General features: G+C 46.6%; 1 protein-coding gene across 2 annotated transcripts in view; it reads right to left on the reverse strand.

The window, feature by feature from the left end:
* Npas2 (neuronal PAS domain protein 2) overlaps nt 1–23,925 on the reverse strand; it is a 185,314-nt gene that overhangs the window by 52,736 nt on the left and 108,653 nt on the right. For both annotated transcript variants that reach the window (XM_075980373.1, XM_075980372.1), the window contains exons 5-7: nt 17,135–17,224; nt 2,133–2,253; nt 1,027–1,140 (exon numbers count right to left, since the gene is read on the reverse strand). In XM_075980373.1, coding sequence (XP_075836488.1) covers nt 1,027–1,140; nt 2,133–2,253; nt 17,135–17,224 — 325 coding nt within the window. The remainder of the gene's footprint in view (nt 1–1,026; nt 1,141–2,132; nt 2,254–17,134; nt 17,225–23,925) is intronic.

The following is a 23,925-nucleotide window of genomic DNA, read 5'->3' on the forward strand; positions in this document are numbered from 1 at the left end:
TAGAGTGCGGTGCCAGGACTTTGGCTTGTCCCATTGGAACCTGGGACTAATTTGGCTGGGGCAACAGCCTCAAGTGGGTCTTGAGTCAAAGAGTAGTAACCCAAGCAGCAGAAGTTAGAGCTGTTCTCGTGTGCTCCCTGTGCCTCCCACAGGCCCTCCTCCTCAGCTCTGCAGCTCAGCATCCTACTCTCTTTCCTCTGGTTTCCTTCCCTTCTCCTCTTCTCTCCTCCACCCCCACTTCCCATCAATGTCGTCTCCTATTTTTCTTTATAAAATATTAGATTTTTCCAATGCTATCTGTTTTGTGTTGAGTCTGAGGGCCACAGCAACTAAAGAAGCAGGCCCTCTGTGCTCTGCTCAGAATAGGACCTGGGTTTGAAATTTCTGGCATTAGACCTGCGTTTCCATTTTGCATAGGTAACAAGTCAAAATGAATGTTCAGGTCTGGTTTAGAGTTTGTGTCTCTGCCGTTAGAGGCTGGGCAATTGGCTGTCTGGGTCGTTTCTGAAAATAAGACTGATTTTTGCCAGCTAGTTGATCCGTTGTAGATTCCTGACTCATGGTAAAACAGGCCTTTTAGTGTGCACAAGGGCCTTAGCGAGTGACCTGAGCCAGATCTATTAAACTGGGCTCACGGTGGGAATGTATGGGAGAGATAAACATGCAGGGAGCAAGGGGCAGATCTGGGTGTCACAATTCAGGCTTGCTTGGTAGACTAAGTAGGCTGGGTCTGTTCTTTATTAACTGTAAACTATTTCTCACTGCACAAAATTATCCCACCAGCCGGAAAACAAATAAACAGAACTCATACAGTTGAGGGTGCATGTGCAAACCGGCACAAACTGGTGTGTGTATGTGTTCTTGAATGGGAGAGAACACTGATGAACACACACACACACACACACACACACACGGTCCTGGGGACAGGAAAACCCAAATGCAGACATGAAATAATTCTTAGGACCTCCTGTGCATGTTTTGCATGATAAAAGACACCGTGGAAAGGATAGGACAATTAAAGCTTACCATTGTTGTAAGAGCGAAAATTTCCTACAAATTTTATGTATTCATAAGTTGGAAATTCCTTTGGGTTCAAGCTGCCTCTGAGAAGGTGGCAATAAAACTCTAAATCGTTGTCAGCTGGGCCGTTAAAGGGAGGAGAGAGAAAGGGAGAGGAAAGGTTACACAGACGCCAGCCTAAACAAGTCATGCCTTCATGATCTATGCCACGCGTGGCTTGCGTGGATTTCTTCCTATCACGGACTGTCGGATCTGGCTTCTAACCCTGGAAGCTACGGGCCTGTCTCTCCATAGCTCATCCATATTCCGTATTCTATACTTGGACCCAATTAGTCAATTTGCTCACAGATGTCTGTGGTTGGTTGTGTCGGCATCGATTAGTTCTGGTTGTTTTCACATGCCGTACTAAAATAAAGCTGCTCGTATAGAGCCACTCTCCTTAATTTAATCTTTCCTTGCTTTGCTTTGAAGGGAAATCAGATGTACGACGGGACCAATTATGCACGGAAATGGACTGGGGCCTGAGCAAATGCAAGCATCTTTGCTACCGCCTGCAATTGCGTATGCTTCGTTAAGCGGCGCGTGGTAAGCAGGCACCGAGGCCCGCCTTCTAGCTGGGTTGCCAAATATTTTGATATAAATCTCAAACTCCCATGAAATTGCACATGTATATAAATAACCAGATGACAGCCCCAGGAGGACAGACTATGGATTTCCGGCCTGATTATTCAATTAGCGGTTGATTATTTCGCTACCACAGAAACTTTACCTTTTGGTATTCCCTAAAAGCAGCAGGCTGCTCGCTGACTTTTGCCCTATTTATTACCCCCGTGTGAAAAGGCATCTCGTGTCATACATGCAAAACATGTTATCCTTATGAGGCCGTACTTGCAACTTTTCCACATAAAAGCTAAAGTGTCTTACATTCTCCAAGTTCCAGTTTTAGCTTCCCCTTAAAATATACCTCAAGGGATCTTGGAGATGTTCTGAGTCACGAGGAAAATTATTCTTAAAATTAGTCCTCCCCTCTTAATTCATTCTGACCTCCTTTCACGAGCTAGAGCTAATTCTTGTCTTGAGATCCAATAACAGCACCAGGAAGGTGAACTTACATTTTAGGAATTCTGGGGAGGGGGAATCCGTCACAAGCATATGGGAGGAAAGCATTTTATAAACTTCAGAATGTTCTTGTTCTGGAAGGAAATTTAACAAGTTCTGATCCATGACATCCGACTGCAAGAGAAAATAAAGAGAAAAGGCATACGCTCGACCTAATGAACGCCAGAGGGGGCAGAGCCCCAGAGTTCTTGGAAGCTCAGCACTGATGTAGAGATGAAAACTTAGGGGCCACATGGTCTGTGAAGAGTCTCCATGAACCACCCCTCCTCTGTTATGGGGAACTGCCACGTGAAAGCTTTTACAGGGGTTGGGACCACAGCTCGAAGAGAGAGCGCTTGCTTAGAGAACATGAGGCCCTGGACTTAGTCAGCTGCAAATAAATAGATTACAAGGTAAAAGTTTTAGGACATCTATTTATGACTCTCTCCGTATCTCAGGGGACTTTGTAGAAGAGGGGGTGGAAGGAACGGAAGAGCCAGCGGATGGGGGGAACTGTCTTCTGGACACGTACGGCTGCTGGGCTCGAGAACTCACAATGCTGTGGGCATCTTCCCAAGACCTGCACAAGCTATTAGCCCCCATCACCATTCCATCACAGACTGCAGAGAGTCAGGGGCGGGGGTTCCTGAGCTACTGGCAATTAATGGTTTCTGGGGAAGGGGGAGTCATTTAAGTAACCACCGGCAACTTGCCCATGATCTTGTAAATAACACCTCCCCTCCCCATGTACGAACATGTACACGAGTAGGCAAGGCTCCATAAACACACTGGGTCATACCAAAGCAAAACAAAGTCTTGAGAGTAGGAAGGGGGCACATTGGTTAGAAGAGAGGGCCCGAGGGGAGTGGGAGGGAGATGAGAGAGGAGGGTGATGAGAGCTGAGAATGATTAGAACACATTATGTATGAAGTTGTCAAAGAATAAAAACATTAAGGGCTTTTTTAGATGCTCTCCAGTGCCGTCAGGAGATTATTGAAGGATCTCCTGTGGAATCCTTGGTATAGCTTTTTCACAGAACCTGGGCTCCGGTCATCTCTAACAACCTCACAGTGCCTGAGGCAACATGAATGCCCTGCTCGGAGTTGTATCCTTTAGAGACTAACGACACAGAAAAGGGGTCTGCTTATGGTCAGGGCAGGCAGTTTTGTCTCAAGGGTTTCCAACCTGCAGCTGGTTCGGTCTGTTGGCCAGGAGGATTCTGCACTCGCTCACAAGCCTGTGTGTGCACTTGCTCACATGGATATGTGCACACTTGCTCATATTCATATATGCTGCTGTCTGTGGCTTATAGAGAAACCAAGTGTCAAGTCTGACACATGTACAAAGAACCACGCCCCTTCCTGCCGTGGAGAGCCCTGTTTGCCTAGACTCCTGCCTTCTGGCTGGAGTCGGTGAGGACCATAAGGAACCCTGGAGAGAGGTCAATCACTCATTTAAACAACCATAAAGAGAACGCGGAGTTCCCTGGAGCTTTAGCTCAGCTAAAAGCTACTGTCTATTTCTCACAGGCCCCTAATTCATGGAGTTGGATTTTGTTTCCCTGAGTGTCCAGACAGTGGGAATACAAAATGAATACTGCATACGGTCTAGGTCCAACTATGTCCTACAGAACTGCCAGTGGAGTGAACGGAAGTGGATATGGTCTTGATCTGTGACAGAAGGCATCAGCCCACACAGATGCTGAATTCTTGGGAGGTGGTCAGTGTGACTGAGGTACAATGGTTTGACTAGAGGTGTGTGACGAGGAGCTCACAGTGAAGAGAGGAGACCCGCATGGCTCGCCCTCCTCCTCATTTTCCCCTAGTAGATACGCCCAGTCATGTAGCTTTAATACCACCTGTATGGGGCTTAGCTCGAATCTTCACCAACTTCAAGTACACAGACCCAACCTTCCATCAATCACTCAGATTCCCCAGGACCATAGAGTCATAGGTAATCCATGTCATCTTAATTTTTCCCTGTCCTCTCTGCATCTAGGGGTCTCATCTCTACAGATGGTACTACTAATTGGTCACCAGGTTACCTGGTACATCACCCATGAAAGAGGTGTTCAGATATCCTTACACCTTCATTGCCACACTCAGATAGTTCTATCTTATAGTTTTTATTCCTAGGATAAAGCACCATGACCAAAAGCAATTTGGGGAAGGTCTTAGCCAGGGTTTTTCCTCTTTCTTTTTTTTTCCCTCTCTCTTTTTCTTTTTTTTTTTCAAGACAGAGTTTCTCTATGTAGCTTTGGCTATTCTGGAACTCGCTCTATAGATCAGGCTGGCCTCATACTCAGAGATCCACCTGCCTCTGCCTCCCAAGTGCTGAGATTAAAGGTGTGCACCACGTTTGCTTGGCTTAGCTAGGGTTTCTATTGCTGCGAAACATTATGACTAAAAGCAAGCTGTGGAGGAAAGAGTTTATATGATTTACACTTCCACATTGTACTTTATCACTGAAGGAAGTCAGGACAAGAACTCAAACAGGGTAGGAACCTGGAGCAGGGGCTGATGCAGAGGCCATGGAAGGGTGCTGTTCACTGGCTTGCTCATATGACTTGCTCAGCCTGCTTTCTTATAGAACCCAGGTCCACAATGGAATAGGCCTGCCCCATCAATGGCTAATCAAGAAAATGCTCTCCGGGCTGGCCCACAGCCTGATCTTATGGAGGCATTTTCTTAGTGGAGGTTTCCTCCTCTTGGATGGCTGTAGTTTGTGTCAAGTTGACAAAGATCTGGCCAGCACAACCGATCTCTTCTCAACTTGACACCTAAACACATCGCTGTTAAGTCACAACTTTTCTTTTCTTGATCATCCCCAAGATCACACATTAACAAAGACATCACAATATAAGACATTTTCTCTAAACTTAAATTCAAATTCGCTATGAACCCCCAAATCTCTCTCTCTCTCTCTCTCTCTCGTTTAGTCTCTCAACTGTGGACATCTCTTAAAAATCAAAAATTAAATACTTTCTTACTTCAAGAGTGAAGAACCAGGGCACAGTTACAATCTGAACAAAGCAAAGCCAAACTCCCAATAGTGTTAATAAAGGAATTTCCAGCATCCAGGGCCCACTCACGATCTCCTGGGTGCCTCCAAAGGGCTTGGGCCACTTCTCTGGCTCCACCCTCTGCAGCACACACAGCTTGTCTTCTAGGCTCCAGCCAGCTCCACTACACTGCTGCTGCTGTTCTTGGTGGTCTTCCCACGGTACTGACATTCCAAAACTGCTAGGGTCATCTGCTGTAACTGGGCCAATGACCTTTCCCTAATAGCCTCCCATAGGCTCTCTTTGTGGTGCTAAGCCTCATGATTCCTTCAGCCTGGGTCTTCAACTGCCACTGAGGCTGCACGTTTACCAATGGCCTCTCCTGCCCTCTCACAGTGCCAAGCCTCAGCTTCTTCCCATAACCCCTTCCTGCCTTCAAAACCAGTACCAGCTAGATGACTCTTACACAACTAAGTTCGCCTGCTGGCACAAGTGACAACCTCGGTCACTTCTGGAACACAGCTTCAGCGTGCTGACTCTGGGGAAACACAGCCCAGAATATTTCACCTCAGTGATGCTGGTCTCTACTTAACCACTACTAATTTCTTAGCTCCACCTAACCAGCACCAATTGTTCCAGTAACACAAAGGTTTAACTTCAGTGGTGCCAGTATCTTGTTAATCATGGCTGGCCCTTTGGTCCCAGCTGACCGGAAAGACAGCTCTTAATTCAAAATAGCCAATGGCCCTGATAGTCTTTAAGCTTCCCTCTGAAACTTCACAAACCAGGCCTCCATCTTCTGAACTGCTCTCAATATTCTTATCTCACAGGCTTCTACAAAACATCCCACTGAGCTCTCAATACTCAGTGGCTTTTCTAGTTCAAAATTTCAAAGTTCTTCCACAAGCCTCCCCAAGTCATGGTCAGGTCTGTCGCAGCAATGCTCCACTAAGCTCGTACCAACTAGTCCTTGCTGGGGTCTCCGTCTCTGCAATGAAACACCGTGACCAAAAGTAAGTTGAGGAGCAAAGGGTTTATTTGGCTTATACTTCTACATCACTGTTCATCACTGAAGGAAGTCAGGACGGGAACTCAAACAGGGCAGGGTTTATCTTATTTTAGACTTGCAGGTAACAGTACCTCGCTGCAGGAGGTCAGGGTAAGAAGTCAAGGCAGGAACCTGGAGACTGGGGCTGAAGCAGAAGCCAGGGGTGCTGCTTACTGGCTTGCTCCTTATGGTTTGCTCAGCCTGCTTTTGTTTGGTTTTGTTTTGCTTTGCTTTTCAGGGCAGGATTTCTCTGTGTAGCAGCTCTATCTGTCCTGGAACTTAATTCATAGATCAGGCTGGCTACACACTCACAGAGGTCCACTTGCTTTTGCCTCCTGAGTGCTGCTGGGATTAGAGACATGTGCCACCACCACCCAGCTAGCCAGTTTTCTTATGTAACCCCTGACCACCTACCTGCCCAGGTGTGGCACTCCTCCCGCCCCGACCTGAGCTCTCTTACATAAATCACTAGTTAGTCTGATGGAGGTGTTTTCTCAATTGAGGTTTCTCTTCCCCGAGAACTCTAGCTGTGTCAAGTTGTCAAAACAAGCAAACAAACACCACCAAAACAACCAACCAGGACAGTGTCCTTGGGGCTGCTTGGTGTCATGCCCTGTAATTCTCTCTGCTCCACTCCTTCTGTGGTTCCTACCTATGTGGATCACCTTTATCTCTTACCTGAGTTATGACATGGACAAAATGGGCTTTGCACCACAGTGCTGGTCCTTGTCCAATGTGACCTCCCTAGCAGCCAGAAGAGGTCCTAGTCATCACCTGATTACCACTGTCCCTGGATTTTCCCCGTCCTAAGAACAGAGGCTCAGCTCACCCCAGTTTTTAAGCTCTGTGCCCTTTGCCTGCCCACTATCCCTAGCGCCGCCCGCTTTACCAGCTTCCCATTCGTCCATCGTTCAGGTTCTTGGGCCTTCATCCAGCTGGACCATCCCACACCTTTGTGCTCAGTGAGCTGTTGAGCTTTGAAGACACATCTTCTGAAGGAGCTTGCAGTTTCCTTCCTGAGCACGCTCTCCCTAGCTACTCATCCCGGGCCCCTCTTCCAATGCACTCTTATGTCATATTGTTGCTGCTGGCCTATGGACCTGTGAGGACAGCCCCTCTGCTGGATTATCAGCATGACTTTATGTCACAGTAAAGCCCACAGCTTTCCCAGAAGGGCTTTAAACATTGGCTCTGTGCTTTCCTCAAATGCAAGAAAGAGGAAGGGTAAAGATTAAATGAGATGGAAATGCTGTTGACCAAATAGTATACAGCAAACACTCCATAAATGCTAGGTATGTTGAGCAAACACTCAGGGAATGCATATAGATGCATCCACACTGCAGTGATGTTTGCTTGCTCATACACCTGCAGACTGGTGTCCTCTGCTTCCCTTGCCATCCACAGGAACCCCAGAGCTGATTTATTGCTATGTTCCTGATCCCCAGCCATGTCATGCGGACTAGCTGGACAGCCAGCCCCATAAGAGAAGGTTTTAAAAAGTGCCCAGAGAACCCCGAGTATGGGTGCTGATTTCACATGACAGGCTAGGAGGTCTACAAGGAAACAATTCCAGAAAGAGGACTTCTTGCGTGGGATCCAAGAGTAGGATGGAGTTTGGGAGACGGTCAGAGTGGAAAGGAACTCCAGGCAGAAGTCAGTACACACACCTAGCACACGGCAGTCAGAGGATGGGAGCAGGGGGCGGGGCAGGTAGCTATGGAAGAGGAGGTTGCAAAGAGAATGCCAACCCAGGTTGCAGAGTCCTGGCTGGAGGAATTAGTGCACCAGGAGGGCACTGAGACTGTGAGAGTGGGTGGTGGACAGTCCTTGGCTTACAATTTTTTGACTTGCCAATGGCCCCAAGTGGACTCACAGTCTGCGGAAATTGCACTTAGAGTTTTGAACTTTTTATCTCTTCCTGGGCTAGAAATATGCAGTCCACTCCTCTGTGGGGACCTGGGCAGTGCCGGTAAGTGATTGCCCTGGTCAGCTTCATAATCACGACGGAAGCTCCAGCATGTCCTGGGATACAAAGCCAAGGCACAGACCTGGGTCCATGTCATGCATTTCCTACTTAATGATGATCACAGCTTGCAGATGGGCTCGTCAGGACACCACTCTGTTACAAGTGTGAAGAGCGTCTTGCAAAGCCAAGAGGTCTCACGTTTATAGTGTGAAGGGTGGGACACCCGAAGCTGGGTTGGAGATGCTCCCAGTGTGAACAGGAACCAGGAAGGGAACAGGGATCAGGGATGGGGTTCATGGGACTCAATTCACTGCTAAACTCCAGCCAGCAGCACTGAGGGCTCCTGGGTGTCAGGCTCCATTTGGGAGTGGGAGAAAGCATCACAGAGCAGGTAAATCCCTCCCCTCCTGGAGCCAGCATTTAAGGAGGTGTGAGGACCAGGGACAAGGGGGGTTGGCTGACTGGGAGCGAGGAAAGGAAGTATCCAGGCAGCTTACACTGGAGACGTGAGTTTGTACCTTCGTCAACACACCCTGCGGACACTCTTTATCCTTCCTCTGTTTGGCTCTCACCACCTCCCTTCTGGCACTCGGGATTTTATTTTAAGCCAATTCCCTCTAGCATTTTTAGCATATGACTAATGCTCATCCAGATGACAGTAGCCTGTCTTCTTAAAGATATTTCAGACTCTTGCAAACCCGAAGCCCCTCCATAGTCTTTTCTCTGAGGGTTCCATCTAAATCCTTCCCCTAGGGTGGGTGTGGCAGAATGAAGTGAGAGACCTTTTGGCCTAGGGCCTTATGTGGGAGAGCAAGGGTAGGTGGGAGGGCTGTGGGGCACAAGGATGAATGACTGTTTAGAGTGAAGACAAATGGATAGGGGTAGGGCATGTGGGTATATGGGAGGTTGTGAGGTTTTGGTCGGCTGATATTTAAGCAAGGGCTCAGTGCTGCTCTTAGATCTTACGTGTATTTGCTGCTTATTTTACTATGGTGCCATTTTCAGATGATAAAAACTGCTACAAATGGTGATAATTGTAAAATGTAAACCCTAGTGCTGAGGGAAGGGTACATTGCCTCTGCAGCTGAACTGTTTCTTCAATGAGCCAAGCTCTGTTGATTAAAGTAATAGCAATTTCAGAGAGGAAGGAGGGACCACACTGTCTACGGACATCTTCCCACCTGATTCATCTCCAGGAGTGTCACTTATCTGTGGGAGGTGGGAGGCAGTAGGGGCTCTCTCCCACTTGTTGATAGACCCTGGGCTGACTGATCTAGGAGTTAGTCCCACTTGGGACTTTCTTGGGAAGGCCTCCCCTGAGTTCCACACTGTGTTGTTCTCAGGTCTCTCCTTGCCAAACCTTAGGAGTCTCGGGATGAGCTGAGACTGCTGTGAACCCAGGAAACATCTCAGGCTTGAACAGGTAATGGCAGTTCAGTTGCGCCCAGCAATGTGTAGTGAGCCTGTACCAAAAGCAACTTCAAGATGGCTGCAGTTCTGCAAGTAGGTTGGGTGAACATTCAGCTCTCAAATGTCCCTGAGGGACTGTGGCAGTTCTAGCTGAAGCTTTGTATTGGCTACAGCTAAAAAGGACCATTTGAGAGGTCCCAGGGTTGGTTCCCAGTGAGAAGACATGCTCATAGGCTCAGGAGAATCCTAAAGGCTTTGAGTCAGGCAAAGGAAACAGCCAACTAGAAACACGCTTGAGATTCTTAGATTTATCTAGTCTCAAGTCTAACTCATGGCCAGACATTCAAGCTCCCAGAAGACAGTACAGAAATCCCTCTGACTGTGATTCCATGAAAGAGCATCTAAATACAAAAGAAGCAAACACAAAGGAAAAACACCTCTGTTCACCAATATATCTTAAAGAGAGGGAAGCGGTAAGGCACACAAAGAATCAGTGTTTACAGTTTAGCTGTCTACGCTAAAAGGCTCCAGACTGAGGCCCAATGTTATGTGGTATATACTCTTGGCATCTGCAAGCCTGGATGGCCTAACTGAAAGCTCCTATTGTTAAGAGACCAGGCATACCTCTTGCTCATTCCAGGATGGAGGATTTGGTGCCAACCCCTGCAGGTAGAATGACTCAAAGAAGCTAACTAGGATCTGGGTGCATACTCCCATCTTGTTATTACAAAGTCAGTCTCTCTCTCTCTCTCTCTCTCTCTCTCTCTCTCTCTCTCTCTCTCTCTCTGACCCCCTCCTTCATCTATGCAAAAGCTGCCATGGCCCTTTGGATGCACAGTGTTCTTGTCCCCTGGGTTCTGGACATGGGTAACTCATGTTCTGCAGTCAATCTCTGCTATCTAGTGTCGGGTATCATCTGCTGTGTTCGGACATCTCCAGCAGGATGGGGCCTAAGAGGTGACTGAGGCAATCCTCCCTGAGAATCAGTGTCCAGACTGTGATGAGAATGCCTGCCACATGCTACGGAGAAAGTCAAAGTCCAATAACACAGTACCGAAATACAAGACACATGCTGCATATGGATATTGTGGTTAGTGATGGGCGGTGATGGGTGGTGATGGATAATGTCCTATCCTGGTTGTCCCATGAGGTGATGATACACTGTTTACTGTACCCTTTCTGCTCAGATACACAAACACTCAAATACTGTCACAGTTGCTACAGTATCCAGCACAAAAGCATGCTGTATAGGCTCCAGTCCAGCAGTAATAGCAGAATCCATCACACAGCCTAGGTGTGTGGCAACCACAAGCATACACTATGTTCGCACAAGGACAAGCAGCTACTAATGCAGGCATCAGAAGGAACCCCCAACTGTCCTTGAATACATGCTTCACACAAGAGAGCATCCACCTGGCCAGTAAGCACATGACAAAACAGATTAGTATCCAGGAAAAAACAAAACAAAACAAGTGACATCTTCATGGGATATCTTCTCACACATGAGATTGCCAAAGGCTAAGTACCCTGACAAACACCAAATTCTGATGACTCAGAGTTTCCAGAATGCTGCCCCCTGCTGGCAGAGGCAAACTGACACAGCTTTGGGGGCAGACAAACGTCATCTAGAGAGGGTGAAAGCACAGTATCCGTCCTGCAAACCAACATCCTACACAGGGTCACTTCTCTTAGACTGGAGAGATGGCTCAGTGGTTAAGAGCAATGCCTGCTCTTCCAAAGGTCCTGAGTTCAATTCCCAGCAACCACATGGTGGCTCACAACCATCTGTAAAGAAGTCTGGTGCCCTCTTCTGGCCTTCAGGCATACACACAGAATATTGTATACATAATAAATAAATAATTATCTAGGGCTGTTTGCTCATCCTCACCAGGAAGTGCGAGAAAGAGGCACACAAGGAAGAACTGGAATCCATTCTTACAACGGGTCCTGCCCTGTAACCGAAACCAATGGCTGCTCTGGAGCTTACAAATAAGATTGAGAAGTCTTGTTATTATTATTGCTTGATTCTAAAACTCCTTCAACTTTATTTTTAGTGTGTGTGTGTGTGTGTGTGTGTGTGTGTGGTGGGGAGTGTGTGCCACAGTGTGCCTACAGTGGTCAGAAGATAACTTACGGGAACTGATACTTTCTTTTAACCTTTACAAGGGAAATCTTGCTTTTAAAAATGATGTGCGTGCATGTGTGTATGTGTGTATGTGTGTGTGTGTGTGTGTAGTGGAGGAGAGGCCATAGGCTTAAGATTCTTTGGAACCGAAGTTACGGGAGATTTTGAGTTGCCCACCAAATGTGGATGCTGGGTATCAAACTTGGATCCTCTGGGCAAAGAGATGCCTTCTCTGCCCCCAGGTTCCAGGGCTCTGCCCCAGGTCATTGGGCTTGTGTGGCAAGCACTTTGACTTGCTGGATCAGAGCTCTAGTTTTGTAATCCGCTCTTATGACCCTCTTACACGAAGAAGGGCAAAGGAACAGAGCTTGAGCACCTCTGATCCAAAAGCCCCAATCTGAAACTTTTTGCTTTTCTTGGGATTCAAAAAAATTATTTCATGAATGGGTATTTTGCCTGCATGTGTGCAGTGCCCACAGAGGCCAGAAGAGGGCGTTGGATCCCCTAGAACTGGAATTACAGAGGTTGTGAGCTGCCATGTGGGTCCTGGGAACTGAGTCCAGGTTCTCTGGGAGAGCAGCCAGTAAGTACTCTTGACTGTTGAGCTGTATCTCCACCCCCAAATCTGAAACTTTTAGAAAAATTCTACACTGTGAAATGTTGTCTAATGCATGGAATGATTTTAAATACTTCCTAAAACTTTCCTCAGGCTACGAATGTCAGGTGAAGCATAGATGTGTTTTGTTTGTTTAGATTTGGGACCATTCTCAAGATAGTTCATTATGTAAATATAGAGGCATATGAAAATTTATGCAAATAAACAAAAATCTTAGCAGAAGGAAGGGCAATGTCCCATACTGAAACATTCCTTGTTCCAAAAACATTTGGGGTATGAAATTCTTTCTTTCTTTCTTTCTTTCTTTCTTTCTTTCTTTCTTTCTTTCTTTCTTTCTTTCTTTCTTCCTTCCTTCCTTCCTTCCTTCCTTCCTTCCTTCCTTCTTTTCTCTCTCTCTTTCTTTTTTTTCTTCTCTCTTCTTTTCTTTTCTTTTTTTTCCAAGACAGGGTTTCTCTGTGTAACAGCCCTGGCTCTCCTGGAACTTGCTTTGTAGACCAGGCTGCCTCGAACTCACAGAGATCCGCCTGCCTCTGCCTCCGGAGTGCTGGGATTAAAGGCGTGCGCCACTACTGTCTCACTGGGGTATGAAATTCTTAGCCTCGACTAAATTACAGCTCAGCAAACAATTTGGCATTAATAAGACTGCAAAGAAAACAAGCAAGTAGTTAGGTTGAAACTTAGGAAGAGAGTTGTCTCTAGGCAGAGGTGAGGCATGGTGAGAGGGCAGGAGATGGGCCCTCAGTGCTCTCAGATCTATTCTAGTTCTTAATCTTGGTGACCGATGTTTTACCTGCCTGTTCATACTCAGTCACTAGTTTAAATTCTAGAGCTATCACACACACATGCACACATACACACACACATGCACACATACACACACGCATGCACGCATGCACCCACGCACGCATGCAAGTTTGGACTTGCAATACATGATCAACTTCAAGTCGCAATCACATTTGTTGGGCTCCCTGCCTTGGAACCCTCTAATGCCGGCCTGGAGTAGACATTTCCTGCCGGTGGGGGTGGGGGTTGTTTCCAGGAAAGTGGGTCTGCTGTTGGCCTTGACCTTGCTGCTGTGTTTCACAGCAACACAAGCCAGAGGCTGAGCCTTTCCTTTCCTGTGACCGGCTCCCCTACTGTGAACCTCGTGGGAACTTGCCCACATATTCGTGATAATCATGTATGTGGTTCTCGGTGGAGCTTTTGCCTGCAGAACTAACTCTTACAAAAGTACTTTCCAGCCTCTAGACTTCCTTAATCTTATCTGATTTCTTTGAGATAGCTGCAGGTTTGCCTTTCTTCTGGGACACGCCCACCTTGAGGAACTATGTGCAGGCAGTTGCTCCCATATGGCAGGCCTATTCAGGAAGCTGGTGTCTTTTTCATAAACACTCAGACACGTATACCATGCTCAGGGGTGGGGATGTGACTTCTGTCTTCAGAGAGCACAGTGACCTAGTGCTTCAGGCAAGCACCACGTTTGCAAACAAACCAGAAATAGGAACCAGAATGGAAGTTAAAAAAAAAATGAAATAAGTCCAAACAGGAACCCCAGATCATGTGGTTCTGCCATAGCCAGACTGTTTCCCAATTGTGCCCTTGGCATGCAGTCTGCTTCCCCAGCATTTCCCATGAAAGTCTGACATCTCAAAAGCTCCCTTTAGCCCTGGGCTTTTGGAAATGTGTTCATGTACACACACTCACAGGCACAGTCAGGCACGTACACACACACACACACACACACACACACACACACAGGCCCAGACAGGTACATACACCCACAGACAGGTACACACACACACACACACACACACACACACACACACACACACACACACCATTTCTGCTTTGGTTGCCTGTGCTCATTCTAGACACTGAGAAAGGCCAACTGTTGATGCTAACACCACTGGAAAAAAAATTGCTTTTATCTTAAAATCACTTTCTATTTTGGGCGTGTTTTTGCTGTTTGCTTTGTTTCATTCTCTCTCTCTTTTTTTTTCCCTCTGCCAAACTGAGAATGGTTTCATCAAAATGAGTGGTTTCATCAGAAAACCACTGTCTGAGAATCTATCAGGAACATATTATCACATGAAGATGAAAGAAAACAGCCTTGAAGCCAGCTCACTCGTGGGAAGAGTTCTGGTGGGCTTTTCTCTATCGTGGACAACTCTCTCATTCCAGGCACCCGGGAGACGAAGGGGTTGAACCTTGCCATGCCAGCCTGTGCTAAGCAAAAAGGCTGGGCTCTGCTGTTAGGATCTGCGGCCTCCTGCCTCTCGTCCTGATTGTCCCCAGCCAGCCATACCTTTCCCCAATGGCCACTTCTCCTATAGAATGATTGCCTTCCAGTTCTCACCACTCTCACTACAATGTGGGAAACTGGCACCTTTTTAAATGTCCTCTGGAGAGATCTGAGTAATGATTAAGCTCTGAAGCCCTTGTCCCAGTTCACACCACAGCCACACCCTGGACTGACTGCAGGACTGTGGGCCAATTCCTGGATTCCTCTGTACTGCCATGTTTTCCTGTCTGTGCACGGGGGCAATGACTGTCATGGCGTTACTGTAAGGATCAGTAAGGAGAGAGAGAGAAGGTTCCAGATGCTTTACAGATATTAATACACAGGAACTTGGTGGACAGCAAGTGCTCAATGAGCGTTCCGAATAGTGGAAAAGGCAGAAGTTCTCTGATTGAAATCCTGAAGGAAAGTCACCCTCACATGGCTTCTGCAAATATTCAACACTCTACAGACAGGTCCTGGTTTCACGCCAGAAAATAAGACCCAGATGAATTCCCAAGCTGCAATCCAAATTCTTGGCCTCAGGAAGACACCAGAGCGAAATGGCAACCAGCTTAATCTCATCATAGCGGCACCTGTTTCAGCCCCTGCTCTGCCCTCAGTGGCTGGGTCCCTGGGCTTCCTCAGCTGGAAGCAATAGAGGAGTGGTTCCCAGAATAAATGGTTGAATGCTGTTGGGACGAGGGACATGTCTGCCCTTAAAAGCCCTTGCCCACGCCACTTGCAAAGGAAGACCCCAGTGAAATTTCAAGCCAGAAAAATTACTAAGTTTTCTTTGCCACATATAGCAACTGGGTCATCAGAGAGTCATGAAGGCATAAAGCAGAAAAGAGTAGCCCTGTTTACCCAAACAGCTCTGGGCTCTGGCCTCCCTTCCCAGCCAGAAAGCAGGTCACACTTGACTGTTTTTCAGTCGGGGCCATCACTGTGTTAGCTTTGCCATTCAAAACAGAATAGAAGTTTCCCCCCAGAAAGGCACCTTATCTTCTCCTCTTTCCCCGGCCATCCTCGGATAAGCACCAAGAAACCATGCTGAAGAAAGTGGAGGTCACTCCCCATCCATCACCACCCTCCTTACTGAGACAAAGGTCAAGGCGTGGATGCTCTTCAACATCCTTCAAGACCAAAAGGAACCTCTTCCAGCAGCTGTCCCCAAAGAGGACACCCCGTCTGCCCATCCCCCTCTGGCATCAGGAAACACTGCTGATATCTCTGATGCCATGGGAAAGGCATCCAGATACCGTTGATGCCATGGGATAGGTCCACAACCAGAGAGATCAAACGTACCTTCCAGACCTAAGAGACAGGGATAATGGGAGAATGCCGGTGATAGTTCTGTAGGTGAACAAAACTATCTGCACAAATGACTTCTGAGGAACCAATAGGCCGGGACAATGTAGAAGGAACCCTGAGCTCCCAGCAGAGAGGAGCTTATCATTACAAGACAGACAGAAGCTGCTCATGAAGCAAAGTCATGCTGTCTCCTGGCCTGGCATGACCAGGAAGAGGGGGACCATACTTTCCTAGCGTCACACTTGTCTGGGATTTCCTTTAATCCAGGGCAAGTGACTACCCTGCTTGTCACATAAACTGGAGGCCTTACTTCAGAATGCAAGGGTTAGGAATGGGGTGGTGGGTTCTGCCAGTCTGGTTAGGACCAAGAAGAGGGGATGTTTATCCCTCACTCACACGCGTCGCTCCCAGTGGAGCTGACGTTTCAGGCCACGTTCTGTGGCAATCAATAATGGCAAGGCAAGAAATGGGACGCTGGGAAAAGGCTTGAGGCTTCCTCAAGGGTGGATCCTCTTCTAGTTTGGTGCAGATCTGCAAGTGACTTCGCGTGGGGCTGTTGTTATCAAGGAGCCATCAAGAGGAGGGAGGAAGAAACCAGGAGAAAGGAAGGAAGATGAAGGGAAGGAGAAGGAACAGAGGGGCCTGCAGCCACCTCACAGAGAAGCCTCTACCATCCATCCATGGCTTCAGAGCTGTCCTCTCCTCCCTTCCTGTGCAGTCTCTTCTCACTCCCCAAGGCCCCCACATCACTGGTCCTACGGCATCTTGTTAGAGGATTTCCGTTCCCAGGAAACATTGCTGCAGTGAAGACTCGGTGTGACAAGAGTTACAACCTACTTGCAATCTCATACGTGTCTCCAGAGCTCCAAACCACATATCCCACAGGAGCCATCTGTCTCCCTTTCTTAATCAGCTCTCCGTTGACCAGGGACATCTGCTGTCCTCTGGGCTCTGCTAGCAGCACTGAGATACGATCATGTCAGTCCCATCCCGATGGCAGCCCTGGGCCTGATAAGATTATGGTTCCGTGCCTAGGTTTCAGGCTGATACATGCCTTCTCCTGCCTGTCACCTGCCCCAGGACGTTGGGCTCAGCCCGGTTTGGTTCGGCAGAGCTCGGACACTCTTGAACTCTCCACACACCTCCTTCTCACACAGAGCTTCCCTCTACCTGCACTGCTTCTGATCTTAGATCTGAATGCTTCTTCAGAGAAACATAAAAAGGTGCACGGGCCAAGGCCGCCGGAGCAGAAACTCACCGGTAAGTGCCCAAGGAGAGGTGTGATACTGTCGGAGACATAGATAATGCTGCCATCTGTTGTCACCGCGATGATGAAGCCATCTAATGCCTGGGGGAAAAATGCAACATTTGAAAGCTTTTTAGAGATGCTTTTATGGAAGAACATGATACTGAAGCGAAGGGTCCACCTTTTATGACGCTGGCTTTGTTTCCCAATCAATCTTCAGACCGTTTCTGTGAAGGACCTCACAGCACTTTCCTGCCTTACACACAGGATGGTTTTGCACACCGTTTGTCCAGCTCAGGCAAAGTGCTTGCAAAATCACTGCAGGTTCGGTGAAAAAGTTCACCTATTGGTATCACAAAACGAAATGCAGCCGTGGAAACTGCTTCAGCTGGTTTCATGGCAGGCATGTTACTGAGCTGAATCAGAATATCATGTTACCGCTTCATGGCATCAGCAACAGGCCACAGTCCCCAGGCCCTGCCCCTAAAGTCATTGTGTGCTCAGGAGCAAATGAACATTTCCTGCAAGGTATGGAGAAAGATACCTCACAATCAGAAACGTGTGCCGGCAGGCCAAACAGGTCTCTGTGGGAAACTGAGGAATGAACTTGCGAAAGCCTGAGCAAACTTGTGTGGTTGACATAAGCCCGCCATGTCAAGGACCCTAGTGCCTCAGGACTACAGGAAAATGGCAAAGCCTTCCTTTCCTATCCAAGTGAAAACATCGATAGTGTGTGTAGAAAATGTCCATTGTGGCCCTGGCCCCCACCCTCAATGGATGTTTAAGGCCTGAAGACTGCTCCCCACCAGAGACTGCTCCTACCAAGATTAGCCAAACCTGCCTCTTTGTTCAGCTATATGCAATAATCCTGCCTCCCTGTTCAACTGCATAATAAACACACCGAGCTTCTGGGGTGCTGCAACTTCTACGTCAGGCAGCCCAGTCCACCCAGTCCCAGTTTTTCTGTCCACTTGTCCCTCTGTGTGTCTCTTTTTCATTCCCTTGCTGCCCCGGTCAAGTCCATCCCTGGAGCCGTGCTGGGTACGGCAGACCTCCATCAGCATCCATGGCCACAGAAGTAGCCACCGAAGGAAGAACATTGTGATGGCAGTAGGCTGTAATCCTAGCACTTGGGAGGCCGAGGCAGGAGGATAGTGAAACTTGTTTTTAATCCCTACTGACTCCAAAAGGAATCACCTTGTTCCACCAGGCTGGGTGGGAGTGGGGACTTTATAACTAACTCATCCAGACACAAGTGTTTTTCAAACATCTAAAAATTCCATGTACGTAGAAGCATCTATACCATCCGCTAGACACCTTGCCTTGGCCATGAGAAAATGAACATGAACCGTGCTCTTTCACAGGGTAGGGTCGGTCTCTTGAGGTTTAGTGTTATAGAAATCTGACCATGAATATTTATAATGCTTTCTTAAGACACAACTCGACGTCAATTTAATTTCTAAGACTCAATCTATGCAGTTCAGCAAAGAAGGGGTCACGCTGGCATCTGGCTATCTGGGGAACCTGGTGAACCAACAGCTAGAGCGAATGAAAGCAAGGCCCACTTCACCAGAGATTCAGTCTCTGAGGGAACAGCACACAGGCTCAGGTGGATATCCACGGGAAGCCTGCCACTGCTGGTACACCAGCCATGTCTTTGAAATTCTGTCTTCTCCAAATCCGGGAATGTTTTTGCTTTGTGGGAGGAGACAGAATGTTTCCTTAGAAGGAGTTGGGAACATTCTGGATGCCTTTCCCTAGATCCTCCCAGAGTGCCGCTGGGAACCTAGCCCCATGAAAGGGGTTGTGAAGTCAGGAGGGTGTGCCTGAGTGTGGGAGAGCAAGGAACAGAGCAGGGCACTAACTGTAGACGTGGTTTGTGTTTACCTTTGCATCGTTTAGAGCTCTTTCTTCATTCTGTACTTAGTGTTTTAAGTACGATATGCTCTGGGAATTTCTTTCTTGGTCTTCTTATTTTTTTTTTTAATTTGGGGCTCTGTGGACTTCTTGTATCTGCATGGGTGTGTCTTCTCTTAGTTTGGGAAAGTTTTCTTTTATGATTTTGTTGAAGATCTAGTCTATCATTGACTTCTCCCTTATCTATGCCTATAATTCAAAGGTTTGGTTTTTCATGGTGTCCTACGTTTCCTGTGTGTTCCTCCTCCTATGTTTTAACTTCCTTCCCTATTGTTTGCTTGTGTGCTCTAATTCCCCTATCTTCAAGTTCTGATATTCCATCTTCTCTTTGATCTGTTCTACTCGGAAGGCTTTCCCATGAGTTTCTTACTGAGTTTTCCAATTCCATCTTGATTTCAGCCTTAGCTCTCTCCCATGTTTCTCTTTATTGAATTCCATTTTAAAATCCTGGATTGTCTTCATCATTCCGAAATTCAGCCTTGAGTTTATGTTTTCATGGGCATTGCTTGGGTTATTCTAAGTTGACTGAACTGTTTTTTTTTTCTTTCTCTCTCTGTGTGTGTCTTTAAACACCTTGAATTCTCCGATGAAGCTTATGAATGATCTTTCATGTTCTCTGTCCTGTCCTGAGAGTTACCACTCAGGTAGCATAGGACTGGTGGGTTTGGGGTGATGCATACTGTCTTGATCTGTCATATTGTTTGTGTTTGTGGAATGAGACCTGGGTATGCTAACTTCTTTTGTTGATTGTGGGTCTGATGTGGCCATAGCAGAATGGTCCTGAGCCTGGATATGGTGTAAGTGGGATGAAGTCAGGCGGACACAGGGGGCTGGGCTGGCATGCAGGATGTGAATCATGTGACCACATCTTCAGCCCCTCATTTGTTTTCTTGATGTTAGCCATTCTGAGTAGGGCGAGGCAGAACCTTAATTTTAATTTAGGCTAAGGATGTTGAAGACCTTTGCGAATATTTATCTACCAGTTATGTTTCTTCTTTTGAAAACTGTTGAGTTCACTGGCCCATTTTATTGATAGAATTTTATTTATTTATTTTTCTTTGGTGTTTGATTTTTGTAGTTCTTTACATATTCTAGATGTTAACCCCCTGTCTGAGGGATACCTTGTGCAAGATTTTCCCCCTATCCTGTAAGTTTTTTGTTTACTTTGCTGATAGCTTCTTTGGTTGTATAGAAGCTTTTTAATTTCATGCTGTCTCATTGTCTTATCAATTCTTGAGGTTGGGTTTTTTTTTCTTTTTTCAGAAGTTCTTTCCTCTGCCTCTTTTGTGAAGCAGTTTCAGCATTTCAGGTCTTATGAGAAGGTTCTGGATCCATTTTGAGTTGATTTTTGTAACACACAACTCTTAAAGGAGCCTCATGCTTTGGATACATCCGTGAACCTCTACCTTGAGGTGTCTGGCCATGCTGTGGGTGTTTGGGGTTGTTGTTACTGGAGGTTGACAGCAGTCTCTAGCGTGGAGAGGCAGGGGATGATGCAAAAACATCCCATAATACACAGGGCATCAAAGAATAATCAGGCACAAAACGCCAGTCACGTGGAGGCCAAGACACTCTGGGTTAGACTTGGGAGTGATGGTGAGAAAGAGCAAAGCCCAGTAAATTTAACCCTCCTCCATTATTCTCCTAAATGGTTTTTCCTTTAAAATTCAAATTTGTTTCATCAATGCAAGTTCAACTCAGTGGTTTCTTTTGGGGGTGGTGCTTTGAGGTTGGATCTAGAATGTCACGTGTGGGAGGTAAGCTCTATCACTGAGATTCAGTTCCAGCCCTTAATTAGATTTATTCAAATTGATATATAAAAATATAAAGTTGGACCTACCCATGGGGTGCCATGGGATATTTGTTATGTGTGTAGATAGTATAATGTTTAATTTTGGTTAGAGGTATCTGCCTCTAAAATCTTGACCATCTCTTCATGGTGAAGACATTTAAAATAGTTCCATCTACCTTCTGTAATTCACAACACTTATAGCTGCCCTAATAGTGCTATAGCACCCCAGAACTTCTTGTTTCGAGCTGACTGTAAATCAGAGCCTATTCGTTAGTCTTGTCTCATCCCACACCCCTCGTCGCTCCAGCCTATGTTAACCCCTATTTTCCTCCAGGCTTTCTGCAGTCTGTAGGTGAAGGTTTCTAAGGCATGGGGGCATTCTTGTCAACTGGACCTTTCTGGAAATATATGGGAAGCCTGGGGAAAGTAGTTGAACAAGTCAATTTTCTATTTATTTATTTTTTTTGTACAGTGAACCCCTGTCCTTCTTGGGCCTGTCAGGCACATGGGCATTACAAAACTGAGTGTATTCACAGATGTGAGATGACCACCAGCTCACTGGCCTTATGCACAAAGTATGTAAGACCCACATCGAATCTCTATGTGAACAATTATTGCCATTTGCCATGGCTCTGGAAATCCCACTGCCACACTTTTTGTGGTACAACAGAACCACAATGTGCCCCTATTCATGGAAGGGGGATTTCCAAAGGTCCTACAGGTCCTGGAGGCTTAACCACACCACATATCACAGAGAGATGAAATTATCTACAGACTCCTGATTCTGGTAGAACAGTCTTTGCATTCTCTGGGGCAGTGCATGGGCTAAGAGAAAGAATTGCTAAAACTTTTCTGAAAAACCTTGAATTCTCCAAACCTTGGCCAGCAAGAAATTCTCTTTTTTTCCAGGCTTGAGAGATGTCTCAGTAGGCAAAGCACTTGTTTTTGCAGAGGACATGGGCTTGGTGCCCAGCACTTAGATGGTGGCTTTGAGACAGCCTGTAACTCCAGTTCTAAGGTATCCAGGGTCCTTTTCTGACATCTCTGAACACCAGGCACCCATGCTATGTCTATACATACATGTAGGTGAAAAACTTACACACATAAAAATAAAAGAGATATATCCAAAGGGGGTGGGAAAGAAAGACAGAAAAGAAAAAAAAAAGGAAATTTCCATCTTTTTGAGTCATTTCTCCGAGTGCTTTGGCCATAGTCTTACACTCTACCAGAGATGCTGGGCTCTAACTGGGCCATTTTTTGTTCTTTTGTACTTCACAACAGTGTGAGTCTTGAAATCTGGTTCTGTGCCCCTTTGACAGATGGTAGGAAGAAAGAAAGATTCATGCTTGGAGACACTAGAGATTCCCTAGGGGCATATGTGTTCCCAGCCAGGTTGGGTCCCCATGGAAGTAGACGGAATCTCCTGGCTAGGAAGGACATGCTCTCTGAAAGAGGGGAATGTGCCGTAGGGACAGGACAAACCCTAGGAAAAAGTTGTTCCATGGAAACTCATGAATCACCTGCAGGGGCACATTGCAGTGTTCAGACCATCAGGGAGGAGAAATCAGATGGTTCTGCTGAGACAGTCCCAGATCTGTGTCTTTTGAAGGGCAACAGGCTGGAAGAGAAGCTCAACTTAGCTAGACACCTGCACTAGGTGGTAGACATCTAACTCAGAGCTGCCTTCCGTGGACCAGGGCTGGGTAACATTAAACTCAAAGCTGCCTTCCGTGGACCAGGGCTGGGTAACATTCAACTCAAAGCTGCCTTCCGTGGACCAGGGCTGGGTGGACATCTAACTCAGAGCTGCCTTCCGTGGACCAGGGCTGGGTGGACATCTAACTCAGAGCTGCCTTCCATGGAACAGGGCTGGGTGGACATCTAACTCAGAGCTGCCTTCCGTGGACCAGGGCTGGGTGGACATCTAACTCAGAGCTGCCTTCCATGGACCAGGGCGGGCAGGGATGAATGCATCTAGTCTTCCGCTCTCTCTGCTTCAAGGACTCTCATCTGAGACAGCGGCATAAGGGCATTAAGATTATTCACATTAATCTAAAATCTTTTTCTAGAAATGCTAGTTCTGATGGCTAGACCTTCCTTCCCGACATGGATTTATCAACAATTTTAAAACTTCACAGAAGCTTCGTTCTGTGAAATTCTTTGGACACTATGAAACTCACTGGATAAAACAAAAAGGTTGTTTTAACGGGCTCTTAAAAAGTGGCTGATTCTAGAGGGCTATATGTTTTTTTAACTTCTTTTCCGTAGGAATTAAGAGATAAATCAATTCCTGTAAAGCGGCATAATGATGCATTAAATTAACATTCTATTTCACAAGCTGCTTTAAATTTAACATACTTAAAATACATTGCTTCTGCGGAAAGTTCTGTATTTTCTTTAAATATAGTTCCCATGCAGAGTTAAGTAGCTTTCATTTGCTGCAATGTTCATTAATGCATTTATGTTTCATAATATTTAGACATCTTTATTCTGGCATTTTCTTATTCCAGTACTTTCTGTTTTCTGCATAGATAATCTATGGAAATTGAAGTTTACATCAGTGTTATATAGGCACAGGGAGGAGCTATAGACGGACTTATCCTAACAATCCACCCTCCGAAGCCTCAGCCGGGAGCCATTCACGGTCATTGCGCCCAGGTGGAACTTCCCTCTGCTAGACTTTCTGTCCCACGTCTCAGTCAAGTCCCGTCTGGTTCTGTCCGTCTGATGGCCTTTGGCATGCACCTCCAGTAAACCCCCCAAATCAGAAGTCAGTATCTGCTGGTGCTTTGTAGAGGCGTAATCAGTCCTGAGGACTTTAAGCCCTCTGTGACAATTTCAAGGATGCTGTTGGAGGTTATTACTTCAGCAGCAGCAGGCCATTCGCCTCAACTTGGTCTTTCAGGGAAACTCGGTGACTGGACCAGATGAAGGAGCATAGTCATGTTATACAAAGAGGGCATGGTTTGGGTGGGAGGCACAGGTCACCGTGACTGACATCCACATAAATGTTAATGTACTATGAGCCCAGGCTTAAAACATACTTTTCAAAGACTTGTTTGCCAATGTGTGTGTCCACTAAGGAGGAAATTAC

Source organism: Microtus pennsylvanicus, chromosome 7 (genome assembly GCF_037038515.1).
Source record: "Microtus pennsylvanicus isolate mMicPen1 chromosome 7, mMicPen1.hap1, whole genome shotgun sequence".
Taxonomy (NCBI): Eukaryota; Metazoa; Chordata; class Mammalia; order Rodentia; family Cricetidae; genus Microtus; species Microtus pennsylvanicus.